General features: G+C 40.5%; 1 protein-coding gene across 2 annotated transcripts in view; it reads right to left on the reverse strand.

Annotated features, from left to right (window-relative positions):
* The window catches only part of RPS6KA2 (ribosomal protein S6 kinase A2), a 276,800-nt gene that overhangs the window by 60,732 nt on the left and 198,578 nt on the right, over positions 1 to 17,490 (reverse strand). For both annotated transcript variants that reach the window (XM_054279646.1, XM_054279647.1), the window contains 3 exons: positions 9,277 to 9,357; positions 8,414 to 8,493; positions 5,342 to 5,448 (listed from right to left, as the gene is read on the reverse strand). In XM_054279646.1, the coding sequence (XP_054135621.1) occupies positions 5,342 to 5,448; positions 8,414 to 8,493; positions 9,277 to 9,357 (268 nt within the window). The remainder of the gene's footprint in view (positions 1 to 5,341; positions 5,449 to 8,413; positions 8,494 to 9,276; positions 9,358 to 17,490) is intronic.

A 17,490-nucleotide genomic window follows, 5' to 3' on the forward strand; every position in this document is an offset into this window, starting at 1 on the left:
ATTAGGTGAAAAATATGTCAACACCATAAATAAGTGAACCACACAAAGGCTTGGAACAAAAAATGCCGCCAAAAAAAGGGTGTCCTTAGAGAAGAGGAGACTGAGGGGAGACCTCATCACAGTCCACACGTTTCTCAAAATGGGAACAGGAGGGGCAGGCACTGATCTCTGCTCTGGGGTGACCAGTGACAGGACCCAAGGGAATGGCCTGAAGCTGTGTCAGGGGGGATTTAGGTTGGGTATTGAGCAAAGGTTCTTTATCCAGAGGGTGACTGGGCACTGGAACAGCTCCCCAGGGGAAGTGGTCACAGCACCAGCCTGGCAGAGCTCAAGGAGTGTTTGGACAATATTCTCAGACACAGGGTGTGATCCTTGGGATTGTCCTGGGGATATTCTGTTATTCTATGATTGAACATTTTAGCATCAGGACCATCCCACAAACATTCAAATTACTTTCACTGAACTTGGTTTAAAGTATGCCTTGAGAAGATAAAGGCTGGAAATCTCCATGGTAGAGGCTGGGGCAGCTAAATTTGTAGTAGAGGAATGACACAGATCGAGTTACAGGAGAAGTCCCATAGCAGAGCTAGGACTGCAGACTCCTTATCAACTTCTCTGCTGCAGCTTTATCACAGGGGAGAAAAGCTTTTGATATGGGTTGTTGGCATTGCTTTATATCATGTCTTAAATCAAGGCCTGAACAATTCTCTCCCATTTTTCTCTGGCTTTCTTTATTTTTGATTTTGAGTCATGTCTTCTGGGCTTTACTTTGAGCTCCAACATCCCCAAATCAATGTGATGTTCTGCCAAATCAAATAAAGCTGGAACTCTGCAGTTGGTTTGGTTGTTGCTTTTTTTTTTCTTTTGGCTGGAATTTGTTTTGGTTTGGGTTTTGGTTTTTCTGAGTTTTTTTTGCTTTAGTTTGGTTTTGGAATTTTTTTTTTTTTTTGGATGATACAAGTTTCTTTCTAAGTGAGAGCGGTTTTGCAGAAGATTCAACCCACACTTTATGTTAATCAGAAACTGTAGCTAAATTTTCAGGTGGGAGATAAAACCTGAGACTTTATCAAGAGTGTTTTATTTCATTTTGTTATGAAAGTACCAGATGAAGCAGTCAAATATCTACTAAAGAGATGAAGATTCTCACAAATTGTTTTGTGACATTTCACTGTTCACGTGACCCCCATGCTATCTCACCCTGCTGAATGCAAATTCCTCTCTGCTGTAGCTTTGTTGACACCATGAAGCCAAAAAGGGACAGCTTACATCAATGGAGGCTTTCCACCATAAGCCTTTGTCTCTTACTGATTCTTAGGTCTCCCCTCTCTGCACAGGGCAGCTACATTCATAAATCAGTCATGGTTGGCAACACACTGCATTAAAAAGTGGTGTTTGGCTTTTTTAGAGTATAGAGTCTATACTGTCCCTTGTGTAAACAACTGAGGGCCTTAAAATGTACATCACTCCTTGTTAACCTAAGCCCCTGTTCCAGAACTCAAAGTGCATCTAGCTTTCTGAAAAGAGAAATAGTAAAGATTAGTAACAGTCTGTCCATTTTCAGATGGTAGAGTTATTTCTAAGTCACCCATGTCCTTAAATCACAGCATAAGAAATAAAATATGCATCATATACTACCCTATGATAAGTTCCCATTTTTCCATTTTGGTATTTACCATATTCCATGGTATATACACCATATTGTATAGCTTGATTGTGCAGTTCTTAAGTAAAAACATGCCTCACCATTTAAAGAACTCAGTGGCTTCCAGTGTGACTGAACAATACCTTGTCCCACAAGGGATGCCACTGAAATCACCAAGACAACTCAAGGAGAAGAATTTGTCTGCAACAATTCAAGAGAAGCATCTGCTTGCTCTAAACAAGACTTTAACCAGAAAGCTCAATTACTTGTCTTTTTGAAGTAAGTACAGCTGACTTGAGGACAACTCCCAGCTGCACTTGAAATTAACTCATAGCTTTGAATTGTTAACATGGATTTTTGCTCAGGGAATCTTAACAAAAAAATTTATGAACCTTAAATTTTAATGTACTGATGGTTCTTCCAAGTGGTTTTAACAGTGATTTTTTGTTTGTTTGGTTTTGGTTTTTTGTTAAACACAACTCCATGAGCTTTATTTTAGCATACTCACAGAGCTGACAAGCAAATTTAAATCTATGAGCAGCTATTTTGGGAACATCTGAAGAACAGCAAAAGCACTGAACAATAAAAGGTCTAATGCAATGCCTATATTTAATAAAGAGGAGAGAGGGGAAGAAAAAGAGAGAGAGAATTGGGAAATTATGAATTAATTAATTTATCTCCAGTTCTGCAAATCTGACAGAGCAAACCTTGTGCTGTAATCATGCTGGTAATGCCTCTGTTGCAGATGTGTGTGTGATTCTGCACGTTGCACTTCAAAGGAGAGAGGAATCAAGGGAAACCAAAGGGGAGTAATGAGAATGACTGAGCCCCTGTAAAGACTGACTAGTGAAGAAGAGTTCAGCACCTGGATTGTTTAGGGTACAGAAGAGGGTCTAAGGAAAACATGTTCTCACAACCCCTGAGGCTGCTGCTGAGAGCAGAACAAGCGGGCTGGGGCTTCCAGGAGGACAGGCCAAGGAGCACTGGCGTGCAGGGGCAGTGCAGAAATTTCAAACTAGGTATTAAGAGCAACATTTTAGATGAACAACTGCTGGAGCACTGCCAAGAGGCTTCCTGTGTAGAGCTTGGAGACTTCATCAGCTGCTTTAAGCCTGGGTTAGCAGCACACCTGTTATGGTTTGATCCTGCCAGGGGGCAAGGGGAGGATGAGAACATCCTGAGATGGTCCTAATTTTCTTTAATCATCTTATTTAGAAAGATATACTTTCCCAGATGTAAAAAAAAAAATTAGCATTTTTTCCCCCAGAGAGTAATTTTTTTTATTCTGCTGTATCTGTTTCTTTAATGTAAACCTAAAGATCCAGAGAAATCATAGGCTGTCATGCTCTGCTCTCCTAGGTGTGACTGCACATAGGCTTTGCACTTACAGAGCTTTTTTTAGAGGATATGGCTTTCAATCAGAGGCCTTGCTTTATCTCCAGGTATGAATTCCTGGGTCATTCCCTTTCCTATACAACAGTTATATTCATGTATGTTAATTTTACACTACTTCAGTTGCATCCAAATTAAACTGCATCACAGTTTAATCCATTTAACTGAAGAGCAAAGGCCATAAACACTGTATATACAACAGTGAGAAAATGCAAGAGTGAGGGCTGCCACCTTAACTTCACTCAGTGATCTCCCTGTGTATAGGTCTCTAGTTATGTGAGGATACTTTTTATTTCCTTCCAAAGAAATCTTGTCTCACTTGGCAGACTGGAAACACTCAGGGAGGGATTTTAGCAGAGCAGTACAGTGAAGATGGGATGGCTGATCTCAGCTCAGACAAAAACACAGAGAAAACTGGATTTCATCTGTACCTTTTCAACATGCTTCTATGTGACAATGACAAATCAGTGACACCTTCCTTCCTTAGATGAGCTCAAATTTCTCAATTCACTGATCCCTGATTGGAAGCACTTCAGCTTGGTCTGCAGTAATATAAAGTGCTCTCACTTGCAACTGGAGTCATTGAGAGATGTTTTTTGAGATGCTAAGTGACACTTCCTGCTGAGAACTCAGAAAAATCCAGGTCTCAGCGTCTCAAATACAATGAACAGTTTTGACATACACTTAATTTTCTCCTTAGTTTCTAACTTCTTCTAAAGCAAAAAATTACAGCATATGCCTAAAAATGTAATGGCATTGTGACACATCTGAATATACAAGCTCATGTCTGGATACCTTCTAACAGCAGATTCACACATCATGTGTAATCTCAAAAATCAGCCACATCTAACATCAGAGAGAAAAGCAGTGCATGGTCCAAATGAATGCTCACTAGAATCAAAGTTTAAAACAGAAAACCTACACCTGGAGTTAGTCTATTCTGTACATGTTTGTTGATACTGAATGGAAAAAACAGCAATTCAGAATGAAATTGAAACCCAGGAGCTGCTGGCAGACGATGCAAGAGCCTGTGGCTGTGGCAGCTGGGTGCCACCACTGCCTACCTGCATTTCATATCAGGAACTAACCGGTACTTTTCTCTCTCCAGTTGTTTAATTGTAGGATGACTTCCCACATTTGCCAAAGACTCTAGGTTCCAATTTTGGCTGCATAAATGGGCAAGACTGGAAAATTTGGTAGCGGACTTACAAAAAGTCCGCTAGCCCAAAACCCTGAGAGCTCTTGCTACGTACATCTGTTGAATTCACACCATACTACTACTGCTACTACTATTTTTCTAACCAAAACATAAAATTGAAGTTAAAATTTAAATCACACAGAATTTCAACAGAGTTAAACAGTCTCCTTCCCTTCAACTTCTCACCTACAAAGTCCACCTTCCATCACTTCTGGTCTCATGTTTTGTCCATGAGAGTGAGAGTGATAACATTCCATCATAAAGAAAAAGCTGCATATTTTTCAGTTTGATGTCACAGAAGGAAAATGCTGCTGCGCTGTTACACTTTGAAAGTGTAAGCAATTGCCAAAAATTGCTCAGTGGTTATCTTTTATAAATGCCGGTGACCATTACATTAAAAAAGAACTTTGGAATGTTGCAGCCTGATTTGAGTTGTTACAGCATAATCTATCAAAGCACCAAGCATAGGGTATAGCATAAAAACAATATCATGTCTCTTCTAGTGATAGCACTGAGGGTGTCATTTGCTCTACTGATGTGTTACAAATAAAAAAGGGAAAGGAAAATTAGGATCACATTACGAGTGAAAAATAGCTGCAAATATAAGTGAGAACAAACATTTTGGAAAATATTTTGCACAGTTAATACATGTGTTTTAAAAGCACCGATTATCATGTCTCTCATGAGTTAGCACAAGTTCTCAGACATGCTCGAACAGTGGCACTCCATATTCTGTGTGAGCTGGAAGTGGAGCTGCTTTGAGAGGTTTACACTGCATCAGGGGGAAGGCCAGATTAAAGCTGCATACAGAGAATGGTGCCACTGAGTTAAAGTGAACAGGGATCTGAATTCTTTACTGAAATCATTCACAAAACTGAAGGCCAGGCACACAGAGGTCCCATCATACTGGAGCACAGTCAAAACATTTGGCCTCATGCTAAGATGGTATGACAGGAAAGCTGTGCTGCTGTTAGTGACAGTCTCATACAGTCTCACAAGAAGGAAGGCAGAGCCCCTGGCACCTTCTCATTTTGCAGCGTGACAAGGAGCAGAAGCAACCTAAAATTTCATGTATTTATGTTTCAGTTCTCTTCTCCTTGTTAACTTACTTTTCTGGTTTTAGATCCCTGTAAATAATTCCAAGCCCATGGAGGTGATCTAATGCCAAGGCCAGCTCAGCTAAGTAGAACTTGACATCCTCTTCTGTAAACATCACCTAGAGAGAAGGAAGACAAGACCACATCTATTTATTGGACAGTGGTGGGCTGGCTTGCCTTAAACACACACAGGGAAGGAATTGTCTAACCTAGAATGCTGGAAGGGAACACCATATCAGGTTCAATTTTCCATAATTTGTCTGAACTGACATTAACAACTCTTACCAGATTCTCTCTATAAAACAAAACTTGATCTGTTGCGCACCTCTATTCCTTAAAATATGCTGCTCTCATTCATCTGCTTGATCTGTTTAGATGACATTATGCCACAATATTAGGAATAAATTATAATTCCTTCAGCTTTGGAAATGAACAGCAAAATTAAACACATTCAGTACAGCCCACATTGCTTTCATATCCCTTAACTTGCTACAGTCTTGGCATTTGGTTACCAAATTCCCATTAAATAGCATGGAAAACCTTTTTGGGGAAGTGGAATACTTCCACGTCTGAGGAGAATACACAGCATGAAGGGAATCAGAGATGGAATTAAAACCTCATGCCTTGGAGGTCCAAGGAATATCAGCGCAGATGCCCTAAGCAGTGATGCGCTGCCTAACACCCAAGGCCTGAGGAGGTGCCAACTGAAGACAGTGTTTTCTGCAGCTGATATGGACACTGCTAACACTGAAAGCTGTGTTTTAGGTGAGAAGAAACTTCTGTAATCAAAAAACCAATAAGCTCTGAAAAACTCAGATGGCAGGAAACCCCTTTGGTTCAACTTCCATTATATTTGAGATGTTCTCTTTAATTAAATTTCAATAGTCACAGAGATAACAATGCAGAAAAAGAAGCTGATGTATTAGATACACAAGTGTGATTATGCATGACAGAAGTAAAATGAGTCAGCTGAATACAAATTTACTTGTCATATGTAGATGTAAATTCTACAGTAGAAGTTGCAGAGCTTAATTTTAAAATTAAGTCTCTGCTCTCAAAAAGGGGTAACCAAAATATCTGAGTGCTTTGAGAAGTTCCAGACAGCTGAGAGAAAAAAGAGATGATTCAGAGTACAGATGTCACATAATTTAATTAAATATTTCACTGCAAAGACTAGAAACAAAAACACAAGGAAAATAATAAATAAATACACAAGCGAAAGCTCTCAGATTTAATTGTATTAAACATAAAAATGACATTAATTTTAAAAGCAATTTAAATTATTTATAATATTTAAAATAAATAATGTAGGCAAGAAATGAAATCAATAGAATCCAGGAAAAATATACATATACACATAGTTAAAGTCAGATGTCTCAAAAAGACAGAGCAAGAAATAAGCAAGCTCTGCATACATACAATAAATGTATATGGGATCTGACTTGAAGTCCACTGAAATCAATACCTTTCAACCAAATCTATAACTACAAATGGCAAACAGTTCAAGCTTTCCCAGAACTTCTTCCCTTGCAATACCTTGCCCCTTAACAGCTGCAAGGTACAGGCAGGCAAGGTGAGCTGCAAACACTGAAAAAAGATGTGTTTTTACTGTCAGCTTAACGAGTCATTAACAATGGTGTACAGCACAGGAGTTGGTGAATTGCCCTGAACAAGCTTTGGGGAAAACATGAAGCTTTAGAGAAGTATAAAGTCTGAGCTGTTATCTTCCACTTTTGAGTTCCCTGGCTGTGCAGAACAGGGACCTGCCCTCTTAGGCAAGAGCCACATTTTCTGTCTTCTTCCATGAAACCAGAGAGGCCCTTGCTGAGACAGCAGCACTACCTCGCTAATAATACTCAGTATCATGACAACAGTAGAAGGACATTTGAAATGAAAATTTAAAAAAATCTTTTTCCTTTATATTAAAAATAACTGCTACCAGGGACTGAATATTTATATAAGGATGATTACTCAGCAGTGTAATTAACTTGTTACCAATGTCTTCTTGCATTATCAAACAAGCCTTAAGAGCAAAAGCTTGGGGTCCCAAGTTGCAGTGCACACAGCATCCTGCAGCATGTCACTGAATCAGGAATTGAACGGGGGTGGGGAAGAGCTGGGGAACTTTTGACTGAAAATACTGTTTTCACAGCTTTTCTCGTCCATCAGTAGCTCCCCAAACCCAAGAAGAGCTACAGAGCTTCTCCTCAAAACAGCATTTGAAAGGTTCCTGTAATTAAAGACTGTGATAAGTGGTTGCCTGCATCCCTGACCCCGCATCCTTAGAAGTACCAAGGGCTGGGGACATCTTGTTGGGCACAGACAACTGCAGGGCACCATCCTGTCTCACAGGAGCCTCCTGCACTACTGCAGGGACCTCTGTGGGACTGCTGGCTCACAGAGGTTTGGAGATTCAGGAAAGAGCTAAACAAACCTAGAAAACCTACTGTGACTGCTCTGTGTGGGCATCAGCGAGACTCGGGTTTGGGACATTCCCTTCCTGCCAGTCCCTCTCCAAGGGCATGGCATGCAGAGGACAGGGGAGGGATGAGAGCCTGGGGAGGGCATGGAAGCAGCAGCTGCCCCTGGCAGGCAGGAGGAGGGCAGGTGAGGGCTGTGAGAGTCAGTCTCCCATGTCTGGGCTGGTGCGTGGCCCTCAACCTGCTCCCAGCAGCTGCAGGGCTGGCCCTGACCCACGGCCATCTCTTCCCTCTGCTGCCAGTGTCTGTGTTTTTCCAGTGGTTCTGAGCCCATCCCTAGGGCAAAATGCATTGAGGATTGATTTCTCAGGCTGTTTCTCATCACATACAAGACTTATTCTGAAAGCATCAAGTCTGGGGATATTTTGCTGTGGGAATGGCTTAGCAGTGGAGCAGTTTTCTCTGGCAGTGATGCCTACATGGTATTTGCTGCACTACCTCTGGCATAATTCAAATACAATTATTAAGAACCCACTTAACCATGCAAGATGAGATAGCTCCATTACATGTATAGATTACTATTCCCAAGGCCATTTTTCATTCCCCTGAACTCAATTTGAGTTCTGAAGTCTTTAATTTCTGAGTTAAAGATCTATCAGCTTACCTCTTTGGAGAGTCTGGTGAAAAGGTCCCCTCCCCGCAGGAAATCTAGTATTAGGTACAACTTTCCCTCTGTTTGAAATGCTGCATTAGAAAAGGATGAAGATGTTGGAAGTTTGAATCAAGATAAAGTCCCCAGAGAATAAGTCCTGTTGACTAGCAGTGTATCATTCATGCCATTGCTTCACTGTCACTTCAAAACTTTGAGAACCAAAAAACCCCATTTCTGTATAGAACTTGGCAACTGAGCTTTGGGTATGGAAAAAAATAGTGTCAATTGAGAGACAACAGTGCATTACTGATATATTAATTTCTGTGTTAAGCACCTATGAATTAACAGTGTTTCCCACTCCATGGGATATCTGGAGTCACTGAGAGTGAGGCATAGAGAGAAGTTTCCATGTTTGTGTGAGAGAAGAGCCCACACACCAAATGTTCTTAGAATACCTGTTCCAGTAGTAATGGGGCTGGCGTGACAGGAGGCAACTCCAGCAAGACACCACATTCGTGTACACATCTATACAAATTTAGGCTGGTACTGATTATTTTATTTAAATTCTCTTTCTAAACAATACTTGACAGCAGGTGAGGGTTTGGCAGATGTAAACTCAGCAGCCACCCCACCAGCACTACCTACCACGTCAGACTTTATGACAGACTTATTTCAATGGAAGACTGGCTGAAACTTACAAGTACTGGATGTCTCCCTCAGCATAAATGAAGAATTTCACAGAGGAAGCCGCTATGACTTTGTTAGCAACAGAGTCATAAGTAGGCAGGGGGCATCTGCACCAAAGTGTAACACATCTAGTCACAATTCCCCAACCGACTTAAGAACAAACGTGAATTATATTTTATTATAGTTACCATAATGAAGCTTGACTATGAAAGGATGGTTCACTTCTGCCAAAATATCTCTCTCCATTTTAGATCGTACCCGATCCCGAACTATAAAGAAAGAACAATAAGAACAGTGACATTAAGAGGCAGCATGGTCCTGGATACAATACTGGAATAAGGTTCTGGCAGTCTGGATTATGATTCTTACTGTGCTGATGGCTTGCATGACCTTAGGCCAATCAGACCACCCAAGTGTCCTCTATTTCTGACTGCCTGGTCTGTGTAGGAAGTTCTCCAGGAAGAAGAACTTGTGTCTTTCCCTACAGAGACTTGCCCTAACTAAAATGACAACAGTATTGCAAACAACAAGAAGGCAATTACACTTCACAGAAGAGAATGTTAATGCGAAAATGAAAACTACACAAAATTAATTACTTTACTTCATTTAAGATGAAACAGAACGTACCAGTCCCAGAGCAAGTCGGATTAATCTTGCTTAAATTAAGTTATTGCATTTTGCTGATGCTAGCAGCATTTATGACATATCACCGAATAGCACTTTCTGGAAGTTATATATATTTACAGTATTCAGAGCTTCCAATAAACCACCACCCAAACAATCAGTAACAAAGAAAAATTCCAAATAAAAATAGTAACTAATTATTTTTATGTGTACAGATAAAGTTGTTGTGTGATAGCAGAGAGAAAAATACTTCTTGTGGTTGAGATGAATAGAGAGTAAGAGAAATCATAATTTCAGAGGTGAACTGAGTTCAAGCTAAACAAAACTAATGCTCAGGATTTCATACCAAAGCCATTTAGCAGACTATTCAGACACTGAAGAGGACTCAGGTCCCCACATTACCAAATCTTGATCCTAAAGATGCATTTGCATTTTCAGTCAATCACTACTTTATTGAAAAATATTGACATTTTCTTTGTTCTTTTCACAATGCCAATATGCTTTTCAGATGAAAGCCTCTACAAGACATATAATAAAACTATTTCAGGTAGCAAAGCCTGAGATCTGTCAGACTCTGTCATTGCAGGCATGTGTTGTGGAGCTGCTCAAAAGCTGAGTACTCTCAGCCCCCGAGTAAAGAACATACACGACAAAACCCCTGTCTATTGCTGTACTTCAAAAACTGATGCACAGAAATAGGTCCAAACCAGCTGATCTGAAAACCTTAAATAGCACAGGTGACATACTTGGGTTTCTTGCTATTTTGATACTTAAGTCAATAGTGATGTAAGCTTTACTAGCTCATTCAAGCAACCTTGTAGAAAAATTCAAAACAGATGGAATTGCGGAATTGTAATCTCACCCCATAAGTAAAAATCACACATCCTACACTCACAAAATGCTTAACCTATGTGAAGACAGACTGTTTCTTGTGCTGCCCATCAGGGATGATGCCAGGTGGGAATTCGTGTTGGATAGCATTGCTGGACACTCTGCACAGTGCATTTCCCATTAAGCTTCGTTGGGTAGCCTAAGGAAGTGCCTCCCTGCATTTGCACTGCACAGTTGAGAACAGCCTGTCAGAACAGCAGCCCACCCTCCTCCTCCCATCATTTTAACCTCTCCACAGGCACAGGCCCAGCTGTGCAGCCCAGGGCTCTGCCAAAGCCCCGTGCCCTGCTTGCTGCTGTGGTGGTCACTGGGTGTGGACCTGTAACCACACAGGGCACCTTCTCCCCACGCGCACACAAGAGGCACACCAAACTTAGAGAGAAGGTGGTGTCACCACAGAACACATCTCACTCTCCAGTCATGGCCCTGTACCCACTCTGAACCTGTAGCTGCTGCATTATGGGGCCACATTTCCCTTTGCAAACCTGTCTTTTGGGAGCAGAAATGAGGCTTGTGAAGCTGCAGGCTCAGCAGCAGCCCAGACTGTCCCCAGCTGGACACTGCCAGCCTGGGCCAGCCCAGGGCCCCCCAGGCACCATTGGGTGGCAAGAGCTGTAATGAGGGTGTGTGGCAGTGGGACGGGCTCTGCTCCCTGGGCTGGGACCCCCCTGGTGCCCCACCATGCTTCCCTCGGGGCCAGCTATGTCCTGCCAGGGCATGGATGCTGCAAATTAGTGCTCCCATGGCAGATACCATTTTTCTCTTTAGAATCTTATCTAGAGAAAGATCCAGCAAGACATTGGATATTACAGACACCTTACTGGACTGCCTTGGCCAAGGGCACTGGGCTGCAAAGCTAAGGTGACAAACAGCAAAGTGCCAGTGTGAATTGCTGCTGACTGCATTGAGGTGCAGCAGCCTGGACCCTGCCCAGAGTCCTCTGGAGTGGAGGTGGCTCAGGACAGCACCTGGTGATGTGGTTGCCTCTCTGAGTGGGTGAGTCTCTCTCTGGTAATTTTGGAAACTGTCTTCTTGATGCCACCAGGCTGAAATTGGTGTTTGAAAGTTTAATATTTTTTAAACTAGGAATGGGTTCAGATAAAAGGTTTGCTGTCTTAGTGACTTTTTCCTCAATGTTTTTTTTGTCCTTTTTGACAACTTTAACCAAAGTGCTGCTGATTGCCCTGACCTGAAACATCAGGGAGGGAAATCCCCCTGCATGTGTGACAAAAGCATCTGCCACTTACAGAAACCTGTTTCTGCAGGAAGATACATGCAGAAAATACACAAATAAGGTAAAAAATTTCACAATCTGGCCAGAGCAAAAAGGATTATTAATTACAAATTATTTGCTCAACCCTACCTTTCAGTAAGAAATGTCACTGCTTAACCAGGAGTGAAGAAATAATTAATTAACTGATAAAGCAGGAATAAGGGGAGCTACAAACTAAGTTAATTAAATCAGCATCAAAAAGTATTGCAGCAGGAGAAATAAATCAGTGAACAAAACGATGGCTTAAATTTCATCCATTACTGTAGCCATGATATTTTATTCTAATCCTTTGCTAGGATTTTTCTCTTGAGAAGCCGAGAGGCCTCAGAAACAAAATGTAAACAATGATTATCTGCTGCTGTGGAATGCAACAGGTGGATCTGTGATTGGTCTCATGGAGTTGTTTTTAATTAATGGCCAATCACAGACCAGCTGTCTCAGACTCTGAGAGTCACAAGCTTTGTTATCATTTGATTCCTTTCCTTTCAAGCCTTCTGATGAAATCCTTTCTTCTATTCTTTTAGTATAGTTTTAATATAATATATATACACATATAATAAAATAATAAATCAGGCCTTCTGAAACATGGAGTCAACATTCTTGTCTCTTTCCTCATGCTGGGACCCCTGCGAACACCACCACACATTACCCTCCTCACTTTTTTAAAACTCATCATTTTGCCTTAAGTGGAGCAAAAGCAAAATAGGACTCAGGTTAGGAACTTGCAACTCAATTTCAAATTATTCACACAGCACAGGAACACAAATCAGATAATGCAAATAAAATATATACATAAAAGTCTCTGCAACATCCTTTTCAATTCTATTGCTGTTATTTTAATCTGTTTTTAATACTGTCTGTTATAGGCTAAAGTAGAGAGCTAAATTCTAAATTCAAATCCACACTGCCTATGTCCATAAGACAAAGTATGTGTGTGGTGCCTAATTACCTGAGATATGGAGAAATAGAGGCTTTCTAAAAGTGATCATAGTCTCACTTCAATGCTTCTGCTTGGAAATACTATTTGCTTTCCTGTGCTCTTGTTCCACACAGTACTAAACTCAAATCCTCTAAAGAGCAGCCTTTCTTGTTGCACCTTCATCAGTAGAGCATTATTACAACACAAAGAAAAAACAGAAAAGCATCCTGTTGACACACTGGATGCAAAAGCATACCAATAATGTCACACAGGGACTCCATGTGCTTTTCTTTTGAAATGCATATCCTTCTGTGAAGGTGATTTTTCTGGAAGAAAGTTCCTCTGTGGCACGAAATATGGAACCTTTTAGACTTGGGGAAAGAGCCATTACATCACAGCTTTACCACCCAGCCCTGTGCTTCTGCAGCAAAGGCAGAAAAACAGATCTACAGAGCAGGAGGCAGTCCTTTGTAGAAGGGCACTCTGAGAAATCAGTAAGAATGCAGACTGTGTTTTAGGAGTCCAGAGTCTTGGAGAGGTCATTTTATCTCTCCCCCTTCCTTTCTTCCTTTTTTTTTTTCTTTTGCACCAAACAACACATTTGGCTTTAAAGAAATCAAAGAGTTACCTCTGTTTGTTGTATTTTAAAGCAGCCTTGATGCTCTGCTGTTGAGATTCGGAATGACAGATGTCTCTAAATCAATACAACACTTTAGTATTGAACTTCCATTTCTAGTCTTTATCACCTATTCATTATCCTCTCTGTTTGTAAAAGTTAATTAAATCTCTCACTATCCCTCTGAAGTACCTCTGCTCAATTTTCCAACAAAGAGAATTAAAGAACAGATTGATGAAGTCTGATGGTACAGAAAAAAAAATTAAAAAAAATAAAATCACATGGGACTTGTCAGGAGCAAACATGGCTTCTGGGACATACAAACTCATCTTAAAATAAATCCTCAGAGCAGTAACCTGAGCCTTTGTCATGTTTTCCTCATAGCCTTGACCAGCAAGGAGCAGCCTTAATCCCTACACAGCCTGGTGAGCTGAGGGTGCAGCACAAGTCGCCTCCTCCCTATCCCACGGAGCCTCTGGCAGCTGCAGCCTCCTACTGTTTTCTCACTGGGACACCAACTTGGATCTCTCTGCTTGACCAAAAAAATCCACAGATGCTGCAGGAGATTAAGTGTGTCTTAGATTTTTGGCTGAAATTAGCTGTTGGGCTCAACCCCATCATTAGAGAAATACTGACTGACAGACCAGCCAGACAATCACATAAATCTCGTGTCCTTATGCAGAGGTGAAATTTCAAATTTTGTGTATTTTTAATCAGAACTGGGCCACTGAATAGCCACAGATTTGCTTATGCATAGCTCCCAGGTGAAACTGTTTCTCACCAGAGTCTGGGAGCTGCAGATGTGAAATGGTATCCAAGCAGTCAAATCCTGTGGTGATGTATATCAGCAGCAGAGTGAGACTTACACCCCTCACAACTGCATAAACCAGTTCTAACTAAATCCATTAAAACCAGACTCAATAAGCAGCTTGATTAAGAGAAAAGAAAGCTGCCATCTGCTACAAGGGAATTTCCTCTAAAGATCCAAAAGCTACAGCTGGAAATACATCTGTTCACAACTTGTGCAAAACTGAAAATCTTCAACACCTCTGCATAGTTGCACCTGGAACTTTTTTTTCTTTTTATGGAAATCATATGTTTGATTTAAATTTATTTACCTTAGTGGATGTGATATCCTGTGAAATCATCAATAAAGTATTTGTTTCCTGAATTTGAGTGTAACATGCTCCTGTGCTTCATTTGCTTCAGTTGTACTGAAGAGGGACTTATAACTATTTTTTATTATTATTACTACTATTGCAGGAAATAACAATTTCAGTACTAAGTCTTACTGGCAGGCAATAATTACCTATACTCTAGGAATAGGCATAATTTCAAAATGTCAAATTAGTAAGAAGTCTGGCCTTCAGATGTCCCAGTAAACACTATTCATCAGCAAGTCTGGAAATGATGATGAACTGAAGGAAGAAAATAGTTTTGCAATAAAGAAAATTTGTTTAAAACATGTATGAGACAGTTGGCCTTTTATCCCCACACAAAATAGATATTTCAGATTTACTTCCAGCATACAAGAAACCATAACACAAAGATGACCAGGACTTTATATTATTATTTATATATATATTTATATATATATATATATATATATATATATAATATTATATATTATATATATATAAAGTCCTCAATCCTACTCTTAAATACAGTCTAAAGAGGGATTAATTTTTTTCCATCAAACTTCTCTCATATCTTCTGGGAGACTCTTTTTTCCTTGCAGCCCCTGCCCTGTGGTGCTGGCTAACTCACATGCAGCTACAAAGAAGAGGCAGCACCAAGATTCATATTTCCTATCCATGGGGCATTCCAGTATCAAATAAGTGTCTGCCTTGTCTGTGGAGAAGTTGCTAAGCCAAGAGAGGCAATGAAGAAGTTTTTTGTTTTTATTTTTCCTTGAGATGGAGATGATCCAGATGTCCAGGAACTGCTGGGTCTCTCAGGGCAATGAGTTTTGCTGCTTGCCTTTTAAGCTTGGGGCCCAGCATGGTTTAATCAAGCCCTGCTGCCCTTTGCTCTGAAAACACACCTGTTTGGTGGGTTTTACAGGGAGAGCTGAGTAAAGTTTGTGCATCACCTTACTCTGGAAGTGTGAAAGCTGTCTGTGCTTTGGCATTTGCCACAAATACTTCCTGCAGCAAATTATCAAAGGCAAAAATACAGCTTTTATGATTGAAAAGTATGAGGAGTGAACACTGGCTCAGGGGTGAAAATGCAGATATTCCCTCTTATGCCAGCCCTTCTCCAGGAAAAAAAAAAATTGCCCCCTTTATTCAGTCCCACCAGATCAAAAAGCCATTTGTATTGAAAGGGGCATTTCCTCTCCTTCACAACCTTTGAGTAACTACTAATTCGCTTGTAAGGCCTGGCAGAAGTGAAAGGGGGTGAGGGTGGCACAGGATCTCCCCAAAAACTCTTGGCACACCAACTCAGGGCAAAGTGTCCCTGTGTGAGAGCGATTTAAAGCCCACCCAAGTCCCTTCTCTTCCGTTATGTGAGCCCCAACTATGTTTAATGGCATGGTATGAAACCTTCTGCCTGGTCCAGTTCAGATGTTTAAGGATGAGACCAATAATCTTTTATAAAATATTAAGTGAGAATTCCTGGAAGGAGAGGAAATGTGGTATTTCCTTTCTGTGTAGAATATATGCACTGGGATGCTGTCATTTGCCACCAGGGCAGTTTTAGTCATAGGCTGAAGTAATTCCAGTGAATGTTTTCTGTAGGCCTGTTTGAAACTTGTAATTTTGAATATTTTTGAAGATGTTTTTGCTGTGCGTTTTTTTTCTCTAACTGGAACAGAAAGCCTAAATTTGGCAAGTTTTGCCAAAATTAAATTGAGAAAAATTGTTTTGGCTGTATCAAAGTGCTCTTTGTTAAGGGTTTTATTTTATCTTTTTATCTCCTCTTTCTTAACTCTAATTGTAATGCACAGATACAAAATATTGTTTGAAAAGACATACAATCAAACCAAACAACTCTGCTGAAATGTTTAATACTGATATTTGGTCAAGCAAAATTTCCCTTATCTGTCCTGTTCCTATGGATAGACACTGTCAGAGCCTCATCTTTTCTTTATCAGTTGTAACATAAATTCAGAAGATGGTTAATAAAAAAACCCATCAGGAAGTTTTAAAACAGATTCCCTACGTCTTCCAGGTTTAGGGTAAACACGCAAAGTTTTGAAGTGAGGTTTTTGCAATTATTTACCAGCTTAGCTCTGATATAGGTAACATGAGGCAGTGGCTGGACAGTGAGAGGTTCCTTTCTCAGAAGGGAGGGTTTGGATGGATTTGGTCAAAGGACAGGAGGCAAATGTTAACATTCTCTCTAAGCTGTCCAGACCACAACTGCACTATGCTGACTTCTCACTCTAAACACTGCTTCCATTAGGCTGCTTGGATGTGGTAAACACAGAGCCAGTCCAATCCAACTTGTTCTAACAAAAATTTCTGGATGAACATTTCAGTTACTGAATTGCAAAAAATTTTGGTTTCCAAAACAAATAACTACTGTATTTAAGGCATCACTGACGAAGCTGGTATAATGGCTTATCATCCACCACTGAAGGCACACTTAATTTAGGAGATAGGAAGCCCTGAGGCAGATTCTGTTTGTAAACCACACAGGATGAGGTTTACCAGGTTACTCATAACCCAGCCCTCCATGCTACCTGCACACAAAACAGACAGGAATTTAGAATTTAAATAGTTCTGTTAAATTGTGCCATTTAATGTTAACATTCAGACAAAACAAACCTCTGCTTTGCCCAGGACCTGATGGGAGGCAGACATACTTAATATAGCTCTGCTGATATGTTTGTCTCATAAAAATGAAAAAGCATCTGTGAGACGGCTGTCTATCACTCAAGGAGCCTCCAGTCCCACCAGTAAGCAGGGTGTGAAGTCAAGACAAGGTCATTTCCTAAATTAGAGCATAAGAAAAAAGCCTGCTCTTTTGCTGCTATCAACATGCTCATTAAAGCTTTGCAATCAGCCAGCCTTGGTCACGCAGACAACAACAACAACAAAAAAGGCTGATTTATTGTTTTCTCCTTTGACAAG

This window comes from Melozone crissalis, unplaced genomic scaffold, assembly GCF_028551555.1.
Source record: "Melozone crissalis strain CALT ecotype California unplaced genomic scaffold, PUWL_Pcris_2 ptg000027l_1, whole genome shotgun sequence".
In the NCBI taxonomy this organism is placed as follows: domain Eukaryota; kingdom Metazoa; phylum Chordata; class Aves; order Passeriformes; family Passerellidae; genus Melozone; species Melozone crissalis.